Raw genomic sequence first — 19,224 nt, 5'->3', positions numbered from 1 at the left:
GACCTGGTATGTAGAGCTGGCACAGATGGTGCCGGAACGATGACACACTCCGCACGGTGAGTGCGGGGAGCTAGCACTGAACGTACTGGGTTATGGAGGCGCACTGGAGATCTGGTGCGTAGAACCGGCACAAATTGTACCGGAACGATGACACACTTCGCACGGCGGGTGCGGGGAGCTGGCGCAGGACGTACTGGGCTGTGGAGGCACACTGGAGACCTGGTGCGTTGGGCTGGCACAAATTGTACCGGAACAGTGACACACACTTCAGGGCGAGTACGTGGAGGAAACCCAGGATGTACCGGACTGGGGAGGTGAACTGGAGGCCAGAAGCGTGAAGCCGGTGCAGATGACACCGAACTGGTGTCACGCTCCTTAGCACGCCCACACTGCAGCGCTCTCATCGCCACCACCTCTCTCCTGAATCTTTCATCGAGTTCCTCCTTCGACTCGCTGACGCTCTCTGGCTCATGCTAATCACATTAGCCTACGTTAGCTCAAACGGGGGGGACGATCCTGTAGAGGTTTAATGAAAAGAACCCAGGGCTCATTTAATTTCCTGTAATAGGTAGAATTTACAATTAAGAGTCATATGTTGTGTTCCAGAACCGTCGTCAGCGTGACGAGGTGATGAGCAGTGACATCCTGGAGCTGGAGGCGTCACTCAGAGAACAGGAAGTGTTCAGAGAGCAGGAGACACCTGCCGAGGAAATAGCACGACTCAAAGAGGCCTCGCACACTGACCACTACAACATGGACAGAGAGGTAGGAAAGGGGGGGGGGGAATTAATGTCTGTCACCTGATCCCAAATCATTCCCTTCCCCTTGGCTCTAAGATCTGTAGATCTGAATGGTTTGGATTGGTATAAGCAGTGTAGTGGTGGAGCTTACACCATATTGCTTCAACCTTACAGATCTACCTCTATTGAAGGGTTACGGCCAAGGGGAAGGGGCAGAGAGGAAATTTGAACAGGGCATAGTGTCTGTCATTATCATCTGCTGTATCAGATCTCTAACACCATTCCATTTTCTCTCTCTCTCCCTCTCTCTAGTTGTCAGTCCCTGAGAAGGTGTTGATTCCAGAGCGTTATGTAGAGTCAGATCCAGAGGAGGCTCTCAGCCCAGAGCAGGAGGCTGGCAAACAGAAGAAGGTGGACCGTATTAAATCCCTCATCGCCAAAAACAGGTAATTTTCGTTTCGCTTTGTCCTTGACAGTTTGGTTGCAGGTACTATGGTGGATGTGCATTTAGACCAACACAGTACAGTTTGGCTCAGCTTGGCTCAGTAGTTTCAAAAGGGTATTACTGTGGTAAAGAAACGTGACCTATGACTCAACCATATCTACTTATCTTTCCCAGGTATCTGAATCACCCTGTGTAATTTATTACAGCTGGTTGATGTTTACCAGTGCACAGTACACAGCAAATACTATATACAGTGTAGAAGGAGTTTCTGTGTAACTAGTGCTCTCTCCGGAATAGCTGGATATCAGGACAGGCAGGCTCAAATGAGTCCCCACCACACATGCTTCCTTCCTGGTCAGTGCAGATCAGTGCATAGAAAAACCATGCTATTTCCATTAGCTACATTCTAAATATCAGACACAAGAAATTAACCAATTTGAAGTGTGTGTGCGTAAGAAACAAGGTCCTGTGTGTCTCAGTTCTTGGTAAAATGGGGAAGGTTGTGGCTGTGGGTTCAATCCCTGGCGAGATAAAACTCACATGTACTCACTATACTTTGTCCCTTTGGATAAAACAGTCTGCTAAATGCCATATGTCTGCCCAGTATGCAGAATGTGCTCTCACCTCCCAGTGGGGTGCTGAGCCCAGAGGAGGAGGCTACAGCTCAAGAGCAGGAGAAGATGATCAACATCTCCTATGACCTGGCTGCTGAGGCTTCCAAACGCAGCAAGCTGGTCGCAGGTACAGTGCAGCACATGACAGTATGAAGTATGGGAGGAGGTAGTTTAGTTGGACCAACTAAACTAAGTGACAAAGATGGTGGAGATTAGACCTTTGAATCACAAATGATTGCAATCCTCTTTAATCTGTCCAGTTCTTTTTATAATAAGCGATCCATGATCATCCTGCTAATAACAGTATTCATTTGATTTAGATCAAATGTATTTCCTTTACTTGTTTTATCATTCATTAACTTCCCGCAACTTGTTTGTATTTGCCATTGTGTGTGTGATTATGTGTGTATGGTCCACGTGCGTCCTGTGTGGTTTGCAGTGCACAGCTTGTCCTCCTCACCTTGTCCTGAACCCCTTCCTCATCTCCACCTCGTAACACACAACCACCACCCCAGCTCACTGATGGGTCCCACTTCATGTGTGTGTAATAGGAGTGGCATCAGTAATTGTGTGTAGGATTGCCCGTAAGAGCCTCCATCTCTACACAGTCTCTCCTCTCTGTTCAGACTCTCTTTACACTTGCCCCCTCTCAGCCTTTCAATTGCTGAAAACATTTTTGGCATAAATCTTTCCAACTTTTCCTCTCTCTCTCTGACCTGTCTCTCTCTCTCTCACAATTTTTATTTCTCTCTTTTTATTCTCTCCCTCTTGTTTTAGCCCAGGCCCTGGCTTCAGTGAAGACCTACAGGTGAGAGATGTGACACAGAGAGATGAGGAGGCTCCTGTTTGCTGTAAAGAAGACCTCTACACAAGGACATGATACACCCAGCACAAAGTGTAGACCAAGATAACTGTACTCGACAGACAGATAGTTGGACCACGCCATGAGCTGGGCCTTATATGCTGTCTGCTCAATCTATGCCTCACTGTGACATCACATCCTCCTGTGCCATGGCGTCACTTCCTGTGATGTCATCACCCTTTAACGTCATCACCACAATCTCCCCTTGCCCCATGGGATCACAACTTTGCAAAAAAAAAAACAATAATAAGGCATCGATACTGTTGTTTGCTGTTAAATAAATAAAAAAATAAATATATCCCATTTAGCAGACGCTTTTGTCCAAAGCGACTTACAAGTTGGCTGGGGCCACTACTTTTACATATGGGTGGCCCCAGCGGGAATCGAACCCACGACGCTTGGCGTTGCAAGCGCCATGCTCTACCGACTGAGCCACACAGTAGTTAGTTTCATTGTCGTAATTTATATTGTTTGGAGTTTGTTTGAATATGGCTGATGTGTGTGTCAAGAATATATGGACTGAACCCTTCTGTGATGAGGATGGCACACTGTTATGCCATTGATTTGTTCATAGTTTAAGAGTTCCACTGTTCAGCATTGTTTCATAACTCTTATTGCATTTCAGTTCATATTTGAGTTCGTATTGAGTTTACATTTTAGTTTAATCCCAGAATTACCCTCAATCTACACACAATACCCCATAATGACAAAACAAAAATAGGTTTTCAGAAATGTTTGAAAATGTAAAAAAAAAAGAGAGACGGAAAAATAAGGAAATTTACATAAGTATTCAGACTCTTTACTTTGTGGTTTGTTGAAGCACCTTTGGCAGCAATTACAGTCTCGAGTCTTCTTGGGTATGACGCTACAAGCTTGGCACACCTGTATTTGGGGAGTGTCTCCCATTCTTCTCTACAGATCCTCTCAAGCTCTGTCATGTTGGATGGGAAGCGTCGCTGCACAGCTATTTTCAGGTCTCTCCGGAGATGTTCGATCAGGTTCAAGTCCGACCTCTGGCTGGGCCACTCAAGGACATTCAGAGACTTGTCCCAAAGCCACTCCTGCGTTGTCTTGACTGTGTGCTACGGGCCATTGTCCTGGTGGAAAGTGAACCTGGTCCTGAGTACTCTGGAGCAGGTTTTCATCAAGGATCTCGCTGTGCTTTGCTCCGTTCATCTTTCCTTCGAGAATGACTAGTCTCCCAGTCCCTGCCACTGAAAAACATCCCCACAGCATGATGCTGCAACCACCATGCTTCACTGACATGGTCATTATAGGGTATTGTGTGTAGATTGTTTAAAAATTTTTTTTTAATTTTAGAAAAAGGGTGTGACATAACAAAATGTGGAAAAAGGGTATGGGTCTGAATTCTTTCCGAATGCACATCCATAACAAGCTACAATGCTATTATTAGAGTTGGGATATGAACATTTGCATATGATCTGTTGTATATAATGTTAAATGTTTCTGATATTACACAGTGGTCGTTTGGTGGTGGTTACTATTCTGTCATATAGAGATGTATTGAAAATGATTAGTATTTACACCTAACCATCCTGAGGGCTGTTAGACTATGCGCATGTAGCACATAGGGATGTTGGAAACTTCCTTCTCAGCCTTAAGTGTCCCTCTTGCATCGCCTCGTTAGCAAGCTTTTGAGGTGGCGTGGTAGCTAAGAAGCTTGTGTACAGCAGTAATGTGGTTGTGCAGAGGTTTTCTTTAACTTTCCAGTTGCTTGGAGAACAATAAGAAACTCAGGCACAGGTGATCTTGGATGATCCATAAACAACTGAATGGATCTCAAACCAACGCTGAAGTTGTGGCTTAAGAGGTAAAACTGCTACAGGAGACCATTATGAAGGTCTTAAAAGTGATCACAATCTGCATGTGCATCCATAAGATTTTAAATGAGATGTTGGTCGTTTTTGCACTAGGCATATAACAATGGAATGTCGCTGATATAGTAAGGTGAAGTTCAAAGGAAACCCCTCGAACGGAAGGTTTAAAATTAGAGCAATGGCTCCCCCGTGTGGTCACAGATAAAACAGCTCTGGATTGGCGTAACTGCTACCCGTTTTTAGACCCGTGATTATAAACATTTGCAACTGAGATACAATTGTGAAATGTATCGGCGATTGACCTATCCGTTCAATCTCAAATATCTGCAGGCACCCTTGTAAACCCGTTTCTCACACACGTGATTTGTCAAGGAGCGAAAATATGACGTCACTATTTATCCCCGCCCCGCTACGCTTCTGTCCAATGTGTACACCAGGCAAGTCGTGCGACAAATGACGATGGGCAGTACAGCAATAGCTGTGCAAATCGTGAACGTAGCCATTGGTGTTCTGCAAACATGGCTACCGATGCTTCTGAGTTGGAGACTCCCGTATTGAGCGAGGAAAACAGCGAAATGCTTACAGAAAAGACCGAAAAGGAAAAGCAGCAAGATCCAGAAGCAGTGAAAGATGAGGCGGGTGATAGCTGTATTGATGCACCGCTGAAAATTGCGGAAGCGGTTGAGGAGTGCGTGCAAGACGGAGAAGTAGGGGATGCGAAACCTGCTGCAGAGGAGGCCGTGGCTGTCGGAGCGGTAGCGGCTGCGGAAGCGGTAGTGGTGGTGACAGTGGCAACAACAGTCGCAGCAGCAACAAGGGACGCGAATGATGACGTGGTGGTGGGATGCCAACTTGCCAAATCAGAGGAAGATAGCCTGGGCCCGGAGGACGATGTTGATACCAGTGATAATGTTTTTGACGATACGGTAAATGAAATAGAAATTAAACCAGAAGAGCGCCAGTTGCCTGTTATAGTGAGTTGCGTGAAAGGCAAAGCCACCAGTGAGGATGCCCCGGAGTCTGCGGAAGAGAAAACAAACACAGGAGGCGGGGAGCTTGCAGTTGGGGACAAGAGGAGAGCCAGTGTTGAAATGTCATCCTCAGACGGAGAGCCACTCAGTCGGATGGATTCAGAGGACAGGTTGGTTCCTCTAATATGTCGAGACAAACATCCGCATATGTTTTGATTTCACACTCAGCTAGAACCCTAATCATATTGAGTGAATGTGCGACCACGAATACTATAAGAAAAGTTTTTCTGCTTATATGCTGGCGCATTCATGATCCAGTACATTGTATCCATTGTATCCTTGTGCTAAAGAAATGTACTTAACCCATTTTGCTTCACAAATCATTTCTATGTAGGCTTCATTCGGGTGCGGATTTTGAGGCCCAAGGCAGAGACAGACCAGTTTATAACTATCAAAATGTATTACCTTTTTAATGTCAGTCTCAGCCCAGAGCTGTTTGGCGCTGGCTTGAAGAAAATTGCAAATGCAGACTTGCAATTCCCATCACTAGTAAAGTTTTTTTACATCACCACATAGAAGACAAGGAGGCAGGAAAATAGATAATAATATTACTCTTTTAAATTCATTGGTTTTATTTGATATGATTATTAATACATTATATTTATTGGCTGGGCCCCTCTTAGGATCCTCTTAAGTGCTGCTTTGTGTGTGTGCGTGCGTGCCATCTTGTGATTAAGGCTGCTGAGGTTTTCTGCCTGAGTGGTGATCTTCATCAGGTCTGTCCTGTAGTGTTGGGTCTTATCCAGATTTCCATACCTTCACACAGTGCTTGTGTCATCTTGCTGGGATATACGGTATTAGTGGTAGTTCACACAAGGGAGCAATTCTTTTTTTCTTTTTAAGCCCCAAACTTCACTTACCAGAATATGTGGGTGAGTGCATCTCCATCTAGCTGGGAGTCCTTCAATCTTTCTACTTTGACTGAATCGAGTTATCCATCCGGCTATACACACACACGTAAATAAGAGCCGAAAGGTGAAAACAACTTCAGGAGATGAAATAACGCTTTGAACACATCAACCGCGTCATTGTGCAAAATAGTATGCAGCATCACCCAAGGGTGAAAAATGGCCAAAGAATTTTGGCTGAGCTGGAACACTAGCGTGATGCCTTAGCAAATGAATTAATTGCACAAAAAAATCTGTATTTCAAAGATAATTCGTAAAAATCTAGCCATGACCCGGCAGCATGGGAACTCAAGTTAGGATGGAAGAGTCCATTATAAATATGAACCAGTCCATGGGTGATTGACACATATTTCTACTATATGAGAAAAACATTGATTATATTGATATGAAATGTATGGAAAAACATTGATCTATTATGAATTATTATTCGGCTATATGGATTAATGTACTTTTTTGGAGGCCTCTTGTGAACAGTATGGCCTCAGTGGCTATTTTAGCATGTACATTTTGGTGGCTCAAACTCCCCCCAAAATATTGGGGACACATGCCAGCAAAGCCACAACACGACACTAAAAAATGCACTATAACAGAGACAAACGGTGCCCACAAACTGTTAGGGCCTACATAAAGCCCAATAGCAGAGTACCAACAGCAGTCCCAACATCTTACCACTGCTACACCTGGCTATCCACAGAGACTTGTCTGGCAGCAAAACAGTTCATTCAGCCTCATTTACTGCCTTTTAAAAAACATAGCTGATATGGCTATGTGGTTTCTACTGACGATTGGAATATACAAACTATGCCTTAAGGGGGCGACGAGCGGATAAAAGGCAATCCGTAATTTAAATGAAGACATTAATGAGAGAGCTAGGGCGGACGTAGTCAATGTAAGTATTTGTTCAACACTTTCTTACAGTGTTCTCCCTGTACACCAAGTCAGCACCGTAGGATAAATAAAGGGGGCAGACAAACTCTTACAATATTCGATAGTTACATTTCTCTAAAACAGGCTATAGGCTACATGTTTACCACCAAGTCAGAACAGTAGGCAAAATTATGAGGAGAAAAGTGACCAAAATATTCAGGTGAGCCACATGGGCTACTAACAGCTTACTAAACAACATACACTTAGTGTGTTTGGTAGCTTTGGAATCACCTTGTTGTGCTGTTCTCACTTGAACAGGAAGGTGGTGCGGCGGTCCTTCGTGGGCAAATTTTGTCATAAAAATTTGTTGGGGCGGAACGGTTGCCTAGTGGTTAGAGCGTTGGACTAGTAACCGGAAGGTTGCAAGTTCAAACCCCCGAGCTGACAAGGAACAAATCTGTCTGCAGTTAACCCACTGTTCCTAGGCCGTCATTGAAAATAAGAATGTGTTCTTAACTGACTTGCCTAGTTAAATAAAGGTAAAATAAATTTAAAAAATAAAATCAAAGTCTGGGATTTATGGTGCTTTCAAGACAACTGGGAACTTGGGGGGAAAAAAACAGGTTGAATCATGATGACATGATGACGTCAGTGATCTTCAGGTCAGACCTCTAGAAAGAGTTCCTGACTTGCAATTCCCTGTTGGATGACCATTCAAAACATGTTTTCCCAGTCAGAGCTAGTTTTCTTTAAGAGTTCCTAGTCATCTTGAAGTCACTGATGTCAGATTTCCCAGTTCCAAATTTCCAGTTGTTTTGAGCGCGGCAGAAGTAATGCTGGATTAACAGCATGGCCAATTTTGAATGTTTATCCATTATAAACTTGGAAAAGAGCCACTTAAACTTTATTTATTTTTATTTCACCATTATTTAACCAGGTAGGCTAGTTGAGAACAAGTTCTCATTTGCAACTGCGACCTGGCCAAGATAAAGCATAGCAGTGTGAACAGACAACACAGAGTTACACATGGAGTAAACAATAAACAAGTCAATAACACAGTAGAAAAAAAGGAGTCTATATACATTGTGTGCAAAAGGCATGAGGAGGTAGGAAATAAATAGGCCATAGGAGCGAATAATTACAATTTGGCAGATTAACACTTGAGTGATAAATGATCAGATGATCATGTGCAGGTAGAGATACTGGTGTGCAAAATAGCAGAAAATTAAATGAATAAAAACAGTATGGGGATGAGGTAGGTAACTTGGGTGGGCTATATACAGATGGACTATGTACAGCTTGGGACTACACACCATATCAGGCTAGTGATTGCTTTGCAATGCTTGCAGTTAGCCACTGATTCCTTCTAAACCACTCATTGTTGAATCTGTGATTTCCAACTTATTGTATAATGTTCATCTCCAATGGCTGATGATTACCAATACTTTTTATCTATCATTTCTCTTCAATATTTCTCTTCATATGACAAGGATTGAAAAATATTTGCCAGTAGATTGTCCACTTGATTCATGATGACTGCTAGCTTGCTAGCATAACGTGATTTGACGTAATTTTATCTCTGGCTAATGACCTTGAGCCTTCTTGAATGGGCACTTCTAATGTAATTCTATGGCAAGTGCCTCCCCAGTGGCGCAGCTGTCTAATTCACTGCATCTCAGTACAAGAGGCATCACTACAGTCCCTGGTTAGAATCCAGGCTGTATCACATCTGGCCGTGATTGTGAGTCCCATAGGGAGCACACAATTGGCCCTGCATCATCTGGGGTATGCCGTCATTTTAAATAAGAATTTGTTCTTAACTGACTTGCCTAGTTAAATAAAGTTACACGTAGCACCCAAGAGGCTTGAATTTTCAAGCTCTACCCTTCGATTTGGTGGTGATGTAGTGAACCAATGAGTGACAGAACACTGAACCAATCATGGCGCAACTAGAAAACATTATCAACCCTTATGCTATGTATTTTCCGCTGGCTGCCCCACCACCACAGAAAGCACTGAGCTAAGCTGAAAGACCTGCTTTTTGGAGCTGCCTTGTTTGTATGTGGCTTTATTTACTCAATAATATATATTTTTTAAACATTGTTTGCAAACTGATACAGTGGGGAGAATTTGGTACACTGCCGATTTTGCAGGTTTTCCTACTAGTAGAGTTCTGTAATTTTTATCATCGGTACACTTCAACTGTGAGAGACGAAACAAACAAAAATCCAGAAAATCACATTGTATGATTTTTAAGTAATTAATGTTAAATGTATTGCATTACATAAGTATTTCATACATTCGGCGCCCAAAAATACCGATTTCCGATTGTTATGAAAACTTGAAATCGGCCCCAATTAATCGGCCATTCCAATTAATCGGTCGACCTCTAATCTCTACCGCTCTTGCTGTCTCTAGAGAGTTGAAAACAGCAGATCTGGGACAGGTAGCACGTCCGGTGAACAGGTCAGGGTTCCATAGCCGCAGGCAGAACAGTTGCAACTGGAGCAGCAGCACGGCCAGGTGGACTTGGGACAGCAAGGAGTCATCATGCCAGGTAGTCCTGAGGCATGGTCCTTGGGCTCAGGCCCAAGCCCATGTAATGCTTTATAGGTTAGCAGTAAAACCTTGAAATCAGCCCATGCCTTAACAGGAAGCCAGTGTAGGGATGCAAGCACTGGAGTAATATGATCAAATTTGGGGGTTCTAGTCAGGATTCTAGCAGCCGTATTTAGCACTAACTTAAGTTTATTTAGTGCTTTAAACAGTAGCCGGAAAGTAGAGCATTGCAGTAACAAAACCATGGATTAATTTTTCTGCATCAATTTTGGACAGAAAGTTTCTGATTTTTGCAATGTTACGTAGATGGAAAAAAGCTGTCATCGAAAACGTCATGATATGTTCGGAAATATCCATTAGCAATGTTGAAAGAGGGGAGATCTAAAAATGCAACAACTATCATGGGGTGCTAATATGACTAGGATAATGCCTTTGGCTGCTAGACAATGAAAGAAAGTTGGAGAGAAAAAACAATAGAGGAGAATGCACACGAGGAAGTCTTAAATAATTGTTAAATAAAAATAAATATGAGGAAGTCTTTTAAAATAATTGTTTCTATGGTGGTGATTTTGGCTATAGGCTACTTTGAAGCAAGGTAAAACATGACTCATAATATGAAGTAAAATTTATTGGTTTCAAACGATTTAAGGAACAGGAAAAATATAGGTATGCTAATGATAGACCTAGCAGTCTTCTAGTAGATGGAAAAGCTTTCCCAAAAACCTTCTTATTTAAATGTTAACTAGCTACAAAATAGCCTTTGCCTACCTAGCAAATTAATATCATAATTATCTGCTTCAATCCAGTGGCCATTTGTTTTGCAATCTCTATAGAAACATGATAACCAAACAGTGCTAGGTGCCTGTGCACTTGAATTAAAGGGTAAATGCAAACAAAAACCTAAAATGATCATTCCTAGACCTCAAGAGGTCTCCCGGTGTGGTTTAAGCATTGTTATGGACTTGGGAAATCAAATGTTTTTGTTGTTCTATTAAGAAAACATGACATTGAGAGTGAAAACCCGGGGGGAAAATATATCTGAAACCTGTGAATTTATGACACTGTCTCATTTCTGTTTCAATAGTAGGCCCACTATTAGCCTACTTGCACAGTACAGCTTGAGTTGGCCTGACTGTGAAAAACCAATATGGGATTTATCATTCAGCTTGTGTGTCACTGTTCCTCATAGAATGTTTCACACAGGGTGCCTTTTCTTCCCTGGGTGTACTCTAATTGGCAAAATTAGGGTATACTGACTTCTCCAGGCACCACTACACCACTGCGAATGACCATGCTTTGTAATGTTTCTGAAACAGTAAGTAAGAAGTAATGTGGTAGGCTATATTGTTCAATTTCATTACATTTTTTTGACCTGAATCTTTTAATCAAAATATCAGATGAGACAAAAAAACTCTAACCAATTTACTTGCCCTAACAGAGCTGGTTAGGCTGTTTATATGTTATCCAGAGTGTTGGTGACTGCAACATGTGCTTCTGGAAACAATTTTATTACGCTTTTTTTTGCTAACGTTTACTGACAACGGACATATTCAATGGGTGTTGACCGTTCGTAAATTCGTCAGTTAATCCTCTCTCGAATATACCAGCTACGTCTATTAGCAGTTGTCACAGTGACATCCATTAATATTCTATTGAAATGGTTACTTGCATAGTTGAGTCTTTTGTTAAGACATGTAGCTAGCTAGCTAAACAATTAACCATAATCCCAACTCATGACGTTACTACCCTGCATGAATATGCAGGTAGATAACCAACCAGTTCAATGTTAGCTAGCTAACTAGCAAAACAAATGGATCTGAGATATTAGTAATATTACTTCACAGATCATACGTTAGCTAGCTGACCTAACAAACAGCAGTCAAGCACCCAAGCTAACTAGCTGACGTTGGCTAGTTTGCTAGCTACTTCCAGATGCAAATGAGAGAACAGCTCACTCTGACCATTTACTCACCTTAGCAGAGCTGGTTCGTCTGTTTTTATGTTATCCAGAGCGTTGGTAACTGCAACTATGCTGCTGGCAACAATTTAATTTTTGAATATTTATACAGTAACATTTTTCCCAACGTTTACTGACACCAGCCATATTCAGCGGGTGTTGAGCGTTCGTAAATGTGTCACTCAGACGAGAGTGCTCTGAAATCAGAGTAGATAGCCAGAGCAAATGTTCCCAGCTACGTCTATCAACAGTTGTTGCAGTGACAGAGATGAGATACAAATAATATTACTACACAGATCATACACATAACGTTAACTATTGAGTCAGCCAGCTAACGTTAACTAGCTAGCTAACAGTATGCTTTAACTTGAATTTTCAGATGTGTAATATCTGAAAATGTCGCTAGCTACACTATCATACCCCCGTATACATGGATGGACGCTTCTACCTCTCTGTCACGGATGCCATGGTTGCCCTTAGTTTGAAGATGTAATCCATCTCCTTAGCTATCATACTCTAACTCCACTGATTTCAAAACGGGGTCCTCCAGAAAGTGGAGAGCAGATCTACTATGTGATATCTGTGACATCTACTCCTGCTCCTCCCCTCCGGTGTTCGACGTCGCAGATTTACTAACCACCTGTCCTGGAAACCATCATTACGCTCACCTGGCATCAATCATTATGCGCACCTGCGCTTCATCATGAGGCACAACCTGGATTCCATTACCTTACTAATTGCCTCCCCTTTATCTGGCACTCCCTTAGGTTCTTTCCCCAGGCAGTATTGTTTCATGTCAAGATGCTACTCCTATGTTGTATTATTCCATGTTCTTTGTTATATTAAACTTACCACCTGCACCTGCTTCTCGACTCCCAGAGTCTACGTTACAATATCTTTCAAAACATGCCGTGTTAGAAAAGATTACCCTACACATACTGATCAGTTCAAATAGACAGAAGCATGCTCCATGGCAGACCAGTCCAAACTCATCTCTCGGCATGTCCAGCCCACTCATTTTCTCAGCCAATCATGGCTAGCGGGAAGGATGCTGACTTTTTCTGTGGCTAAACCAACTAGGCTCATAATAAACATAAAAAATTGTATTTACAGATAGCATACAAGTTTGTTATTAAGGCACATGAAAGTTTTAAAAACACGCTTTTGCCAACAATTTCTTCTTTTTCCGTTCAAATGGCTCTCCTGTGGAGTAGTGACAGACGACATATGCCTTGGGTCCTGAAACGAGTCACAAATGTTCAGCTTCCCCTTTAAGGGCGGGAGATTACCGTGGTTACGGGGCAGTCCTATTGTGTGTGTGTGAGTGAGTGAGATTTTGGCTCTAACGAGTAGTAGCTGTAATTTGTTATCAGTTGAAGCATCAGACTCAAACTAACATTGAGAAACAACCGAGCTTGTGAACAAAACATTGTAAATAACCAAGAAACATGAGGACAAAGTCTCACTTTGAAGAATTTAATGTAATTTAGACTAACTTTTAGGCCTGTGCATTCTACCTCTAAAAATGTATCTATCAGTATCAGCACTTAATTCAGTGCGCAGTGCTCCCCAGCCAGGCATGATTTATATTTCTTTGTGTGATTAGCAGGTATGAAACAAAACAGCAGATATGCAGTACTTTTATATTTTTCTTCTATAAATCACATATTCCACATGTGCTCATACTTGATCATAACTCATACTTTACTTTTTACTCTATTTTATTTTTATGATTGTAATGCTCGCACTGTAGAGCCCTAAAAATCGACCACCAGCCCAGTTTGTGAAATAAACGTTCTTATCAGCCAATACCTAAATTTAGCCGCATTTGGTGGGTGGCGGGTGTTCATGTTATGCCCTGACCATAATGCATGTCTAAGACCCCCAGAAATGACATGTGTATCAAATCAGCCGCTGCAGCAGGTGCATGTACAGCTTTGAGTACACACCCACACACACACACAGGCAATCTGTTCCATTAGAAACAATGCTCCACCCTACTGTCAATCTTTACACACCTGTTCTTTACTGTCATGTATAGAATACAAATGTCTACTTCTTTTGCACTCTTAATTCTTAGTAATGGATCACAGTCTAAAGACAGAGATAATATAGAGATGGAGACTACCAGAACTGCTGGACTGTTTTGCTCTGGTCAGTTTGCTACAGTGATTAATTGTAACATCTCTTTAACCTCTCAATCACTATTTTTCCTCATTCTCTTGCTCTCTCTCAGTGTCAGCAGTACCCTAATGGACATGGAGAGCACGGTATCCAGCGGGCGTTCCACCCCAGCCATGATGAATGGACAGGGCAGTGCCGCCCAGTGCCACTCCACTACCAAGGGCCAGGCGGTTGGCTATACCTGTTGTTGGGACCAGTGTGGCCTCTGCTTCACCTGCAGCCCTGACCTGGCTGAACACATCAGGGGCATGCATGTCGATGGACAAAGAGGAGGGGTGGGTAGAACCAGGGTAATACAGGCTGTTCTGTAGGCTACAAGTATTTAAGCTTTGTGTGTCTCTGTGGGATCACTCTCCCTCTCTGTATTCCTCTTTAGACCCACTTGTGTGCCCGCAAACGGCTGTCTGGAGAAGCGACTTCTTCTAAAATAGTTTTCTTTCTCCCTCTCTTTTCTATCTCTGTCTCTCTTCTCTGTCTCCTCTCTCAACTCTCTTGCTCATGCCATCTCGCTCTCTCTTTCTCACTTTCTCACACTCTTCCTCCAGGTGTTTGTGTGTCTGTGGAAGGGCTGTAAGGTGTACAACACCCCTTCCACCAGTCAAAGCTGGCTCCAGAGACACATGCTGACACACAGCGGAGACAAACCCTTCAAGGTAATTTAATAGTATTTTCTACTAGGCAGACACGTTTATCCAGAGTACAGTGAGTGCATATATTTTTTTGTATATGCATGCGATCCCTGCAGAAATTGTAGCATTGTTACCAGATGGTGACCTGCTTGTCACTGACCCTCGCTCTCTTTCTCTCTTCCTCTCTCTCCCACTGTAGTGTGTGGTCGGGGGCTGCAATGCCAGTTTCGCGTCCCAGGGGGGGCTAGCGCGCCATGTTCCCACCCACTTCAGCCAGCAGAGCTCCTCTAAGCTGTCCAGTCAGGGCAGACTGAAGGAGGAGTCACCCTCTAAGGCTGGGCTTAATAAGAGAAAGAAACGAATCCTGATGAACAAACGCAGGCGCTCCCTACGTATGTACCCACTACAGTGTGTGTTTGTGTTCTGGAAAATGTTTTACTAATATGCCTTCATGTACATTTTCTATAACTAGTTATAGCCTACTTTATATTTGATCTATGGAATACATGCCTTCTAGTGGAATACATGGTAAACTTTATTAAGGAATAGCAGTAGACTTATTTATTTATTAGTGTGTGTGAGTAGTTGCTGTGTGTGCAAGTGGTTTCTGTGTGTGTGTCACTCTAAAAGAGATGTTTTAGCCTGCTTTTAGTCCTCTGGGAAGAGAGGTTAGAATTGGACTGCACATACACACATAAAGTGCCTTCAGAAGGCATTCATACCCCTTAATTTATTCCACATGTTGTTGTTGCAGCCTGAATTTAAAATGGATTAAATCAAATCAAATGTTATTTGTCAAATGCACCGAATACAACAGGTCTAGAACTTACTGTGAAATGTTTACTGACATGCCCTTAACCAACAATGCAGTTTTAAGAAAATATATAAAATAGTAACAATAAAATAACAATAACGAGGCTATATACATGGAGTACCGGTACCGAGTCAATGTGTGTGGGTACAGGTTAGTAATGAGGCTATATACATGAGGTACCAGTACAGAGTCAATGTGTGGGGGTACAGATTAGCCAAAGAAATGTATGTTTTTCTCACCAATCTACACACAATACTCCATAATGACAAAGTGAAAACATGTTTTTAGAATTTTTTGCAAATGTATTGAAAACGAAATACACAGCAACAGACAAATAGAGAACACAGGTATAAATACACAGGGGATAATGGGGAAGATGGGCTACACCTGGAGGGGGGTGGAGACAATCACAAAAACAGGTGAAACAGATCAGGGTGTGACAGTCCCACAGTTGACAGTACATGTCAGAGCAGAAACTATACCATGCAGTCCAAGGAACTGTTCTTAGACCTGAGATATAATTGTGATGAGTCATATGCAGTGGGGCAAAAAAGTAATTAGTCAGCCACCAATTGTGCAAGTTTTCCCACTTAAAAATATGAGAGGCCTGTAATTTTCATCATAGTTACACTTCAACTATGACAGACAAAATGAGAAAAAGAATCCAGAAAATCACATTGTAGGATATTTAATGAATGTTTTTGCAAATTATGGTGGAAAATAAGTATTTGGTCAATAACAAAAGTTTATCTCAATACTTTGTTATATACCCTTTGTTGGCAATGACAGAGGTCAAATGTTTTCTGTAAGTCTTCACGAGGTTTTCACACACTGTTGCTGGTATTTTGGCCCATTCCTCCACGCAGATCTCCTCTAGAGCAGTGATGTTTTGGGGCTGTTGCTGGGCAACACAGACTTTCAACTCCCTCCAAAGATTTTCTATGGGGTTGAGATCTGGAGACTTGCTAGGCCACTCCAGGACCTTGAGATGCTTCTTACAAAGCCACTCCTTCGTTGCCCGGGTGGTGTGTTTGGGATCATTGTCATGCTGAAAGACCCAGCCACGTTTTATCTAAAATGCCCTTGCTGATGGAAGGAGGTTTTCACTCAAAATCTCACGATACATGGCCCCATTCATTCTTTCCTTTACACGGATCAGTCGTCCTGGTCCCTTTGCAGAAAAACAGCCCCAAAGCATGATGTTTCCACCCCCATGCTTCACAGTAGGTATGGTGTTCTTTGGATGCAACTCAGCATTCTTTGTCCTCCAAACACAACGAGTAGAGTTTTTACCAAAAATTTATATTTTGGTTTCATCTGACCATATGACATTCTCCCAATCTTCTTCTGGATCATCCAAATGCTCTCTAGCAAACTTCAGACGGGCCTGGACATGTACTGGCTTAAACAGGGATTTGAGTCCCTGGCGGCGTAATGTGTTAGTGATGGTAGGCTTTGTTACTTTGGTCCCAGCTCTCTGCAGGTCCCTCCGTTCTGGCATTTTTGCTCACCGTTCTTGTGATCATTTTGACCCCACAAAATTTCTTCAAACCAAGCTGCTTACCTATTGCAGATGCAGTCTTCCCAGCCTGGTGTAGGTCTACAATTTTGTTTCTGGTGTCCTTTGACAGCTCTTTGGTCTTGGCCATAGTGGAGTATGGAGTGTGACTGTTTGAGGTTGTGGACAGGTCTATACTGATAACAAGTTCAAACAGGTGCCATTAATACAGGCAACGAGTGGAGGACAGAGGGAGGACAGAGGAGCCTCTTAAAGAAGTTCTGGTTACAGGTCTGTGAGAGCCAGAAATCTTGCTTGTTTGTAGGTGGCCAAATACTTATTTTCCACCATAATTTGCAAATAAATTCATAAAAAATCCTACAATGTGATTTTCTGGATTTTTTTTTTTTTCATTTTGTCTGTCATAGTTGAAGTGTACCTATGATGAAAATTACAGGCCTCTCTCATATTTTAAAGTTGGAGAACTTGTACAATTGGTGGCTGACTAAATACTTTTTTGCCCCACTGTATCTGGGGAAGGGTCTAAAAACAATTTCTAGAGTGTTGAAAGTTTCCAAGAGCACAGTGGTCTCCATCATTGGGAAATGGAACAAATATGAAACTACCCAGACTCTGTGTAGAGGTTGCCGTCTGACAGAACTGAGCAACCGGGCAAGAAGGACCAAGAACCCAATGTCCCAATGACCACTCTGACAGAACTACAGAGTTCCTTCACTAAGATGGGAGAGCCTGCCAGAAGGAAATCAGTCTCAACAGCACTTCACCAATCTGGGCTTTATGGGAGTGTGGCCAGAGAGAAGCCACACCTATGAAAAATGCATGTTTGCAATAGGCACGTGAAAGACTCTGATCATATGGCAAAATATTCTGTGGTCTGATGAGGCAAAAATGTAAGTATTTGACCTGAGTGCAATGCGCGCTACGTCTAGAGAGAACCAGGCACAGCTCATCACCCGTTTAACACCATCTCTACCGTGAAGCATGGGGGTGGCAGCATCATGCTGTGGAGATGCTTTTCAGTGGCAGGGACTGGGAGACTGGTTAGGATAGAGGGAACAATGAATGGAGCCAAATACAGGTAAATCCTGGATGGAACCTGCTTCACAGTGCAATCAACCTTAGACTTGGGTGAAGATTTACATTCCAACAGGACAATGACCCCAAGCATACAGCCAAAGCAATGCAGGAATAGCTTCAGAAAAAGATTTTGAAAGTCCTTGAGTGGCCCAGCCAATGCCCAGACTTAAGTCCCATTGGGAATCTGTTAAATACTTGAAGATTGCTGTTCTCCATCACTCCCCATCAAACTTATCAGAGTTTGAGAAAAATCTGCAAGGAAAAATGAAAGAAAATCTGATAGACATACACCACAGACGACTCAAAGCTTGTAATCGCCACCAATGGTGCTTCTACAAAAATATTGATTCAGGGGTGGGAATAATTGTGTAAATTAAATATTTCTGTATAAATTAGCAAGTCTTTCTAAAAACATTATTTGTCATGTTGTCATTATAGGGTATTGTATGTAGATGGGTAAGATGTATCATTATTTTTAATCCATTTTGAATTCAGGCTGAAACAACTAAATTAAATGTGGAGTAAGTCAAGGGGTATGAATACTTTCTGAAGGCACTGTACAGACAGACAGGTTTCCTGACAGACAGGGGTTGGAATGGTTTGTTACTTCAGGCACCTCCTTCAGCTTGAATGGGCCATTCTCGGGCAAACTGGCTTTTTGAGCTCGTCTAGACTTCTAAGAAAGATTGATAAAGGGCCGTATAAAGTCAAGATGGGTCAAAATATTACTTCTGACTCGGGACAGCACTTGGGAGGAAGTTTGGATGGTGTCTGGCTCTTTGTCAGGAGAGAGAGAAATGTGAGAGTAGGACAGACAACACTTTTCTAAATAGTAGCCTAGTGGTTAGAGCGTTGGACTAGTAACCGAAAGGTTGCAAGTTCGAATCCCCGAGCTGACAAGGTGCAAATCTGTCGTTCTGCCCCTGAACAGGCAGTTAACCCACTGTTCCTAGGCCGTCATTAAAAATAAGAATTTGTTCTTAACTGACTTGCCTAGTAAAATTTAAAATGAAAAATCTTTTGACATGAAAATGCCCTTGATTAATTTTCAGCCAGTCAGCCAACACATTCTCTCTCAACAATATCCCTGCTCTCTAGAATAATATGTTCAGCTCATAGTAGTAATACAGTAAAAAAGCTGCAAGGAACCATTCAGCAAGTTGTCCTATTTCACACTGTT

The 19,224-nt window shown here is 42.4% G+C and overlaps 2 protein-coding genes across 6 annotated transcripts in view; both read left to right on the top strand.

Annotated features, from left to right (window-relative positions):
• Positions 1–2,959, top strand: part of LOC135524030 (pleckstrin homology domain-containing family A member 5-like) — a 103,656-nt gene extending 100,697 nt beyond the window's left edge. For 3 of the 4 annotated variants that reach the window (XM_064951157.1, XM_064951159.1, XM_064951161.1), the window contains 5 exons: positions 607–765; positions 1,053–1,186; positions 1,790–1,926; positions 2,239–2,383; positions 2,577–2,959. In XM_064951157.1, the coding sequence (XP_064807229.1) occupies positions 607–765; positions 1,053–1,186; positions 1,790–1,926; positions 2,239–2,375 (567 nt within the window). In that variant the 3' untranslated portion in view covers positions 2,376–2,383; positions 2,577–2,959. The remainder of the gene's footprint in view (positions 1–606; positions 766–1,052; positions 1,187–1,789; positions 1,927–2,238; positions 2,384–2,576) is intronic. The other variant, XM_064951158.1, reaches the window with a different exon arrangement.
• Positions 2,960–4,932: 1,973 nt separating this feature from the next.
• LOC135524028 (zinc finger protein aebp2-like) overlaps positions 4,933–19,224 on the top strand; it is a 56,648-nt gene continuing 42,356 nt past the window's right edge. For both annotated transcript variants that reach the window (XM_064951155.1, XM_064951154.1), the window contains exons 1-4: positions 4,933–5,640; positions 14,058–14,280; positions 14,551–14,658; positions 14,834–15,026. In XM_064951155.1, the coding sequence (XP_064807227.1) occupies positions 5,018–5,640; positions 14,058–14,280; positions 14,551–14,658; positions 14,834–15,026 (1,147 nt within the window). In that variant the 5' untranslated portion in view covers positions 4,933–5,017. The remainder of the gene's footprint in view (positions 5,641–14,057; positions 14,281–14,550; positions 14,659–14,833; positions 15,027–19,224) is intronic.

The sequence above is a fragment of the Oncorhynchus masou genome, chromosome 31 (assembly GCF_036934945.1).
Source record: "Oncorhynchus masou masou isolate Uvic2021 chromosome 31, UVic_Omas_1.1, whole genome shotgun sequence".
Taxonomy (NCBI): domain Eukaryota; kingdom Metazoa; phylum Chordata; class Actinopteri; order Salmoniformes; family Salmonidae; genus Oncorhynchus; species Oncorhynchus masou.
The sequence above is the reverse complement of the archived record's forward strand: the minus strand, read 5'-3'. Positions and strand labels throughout refer to the sequence as shown.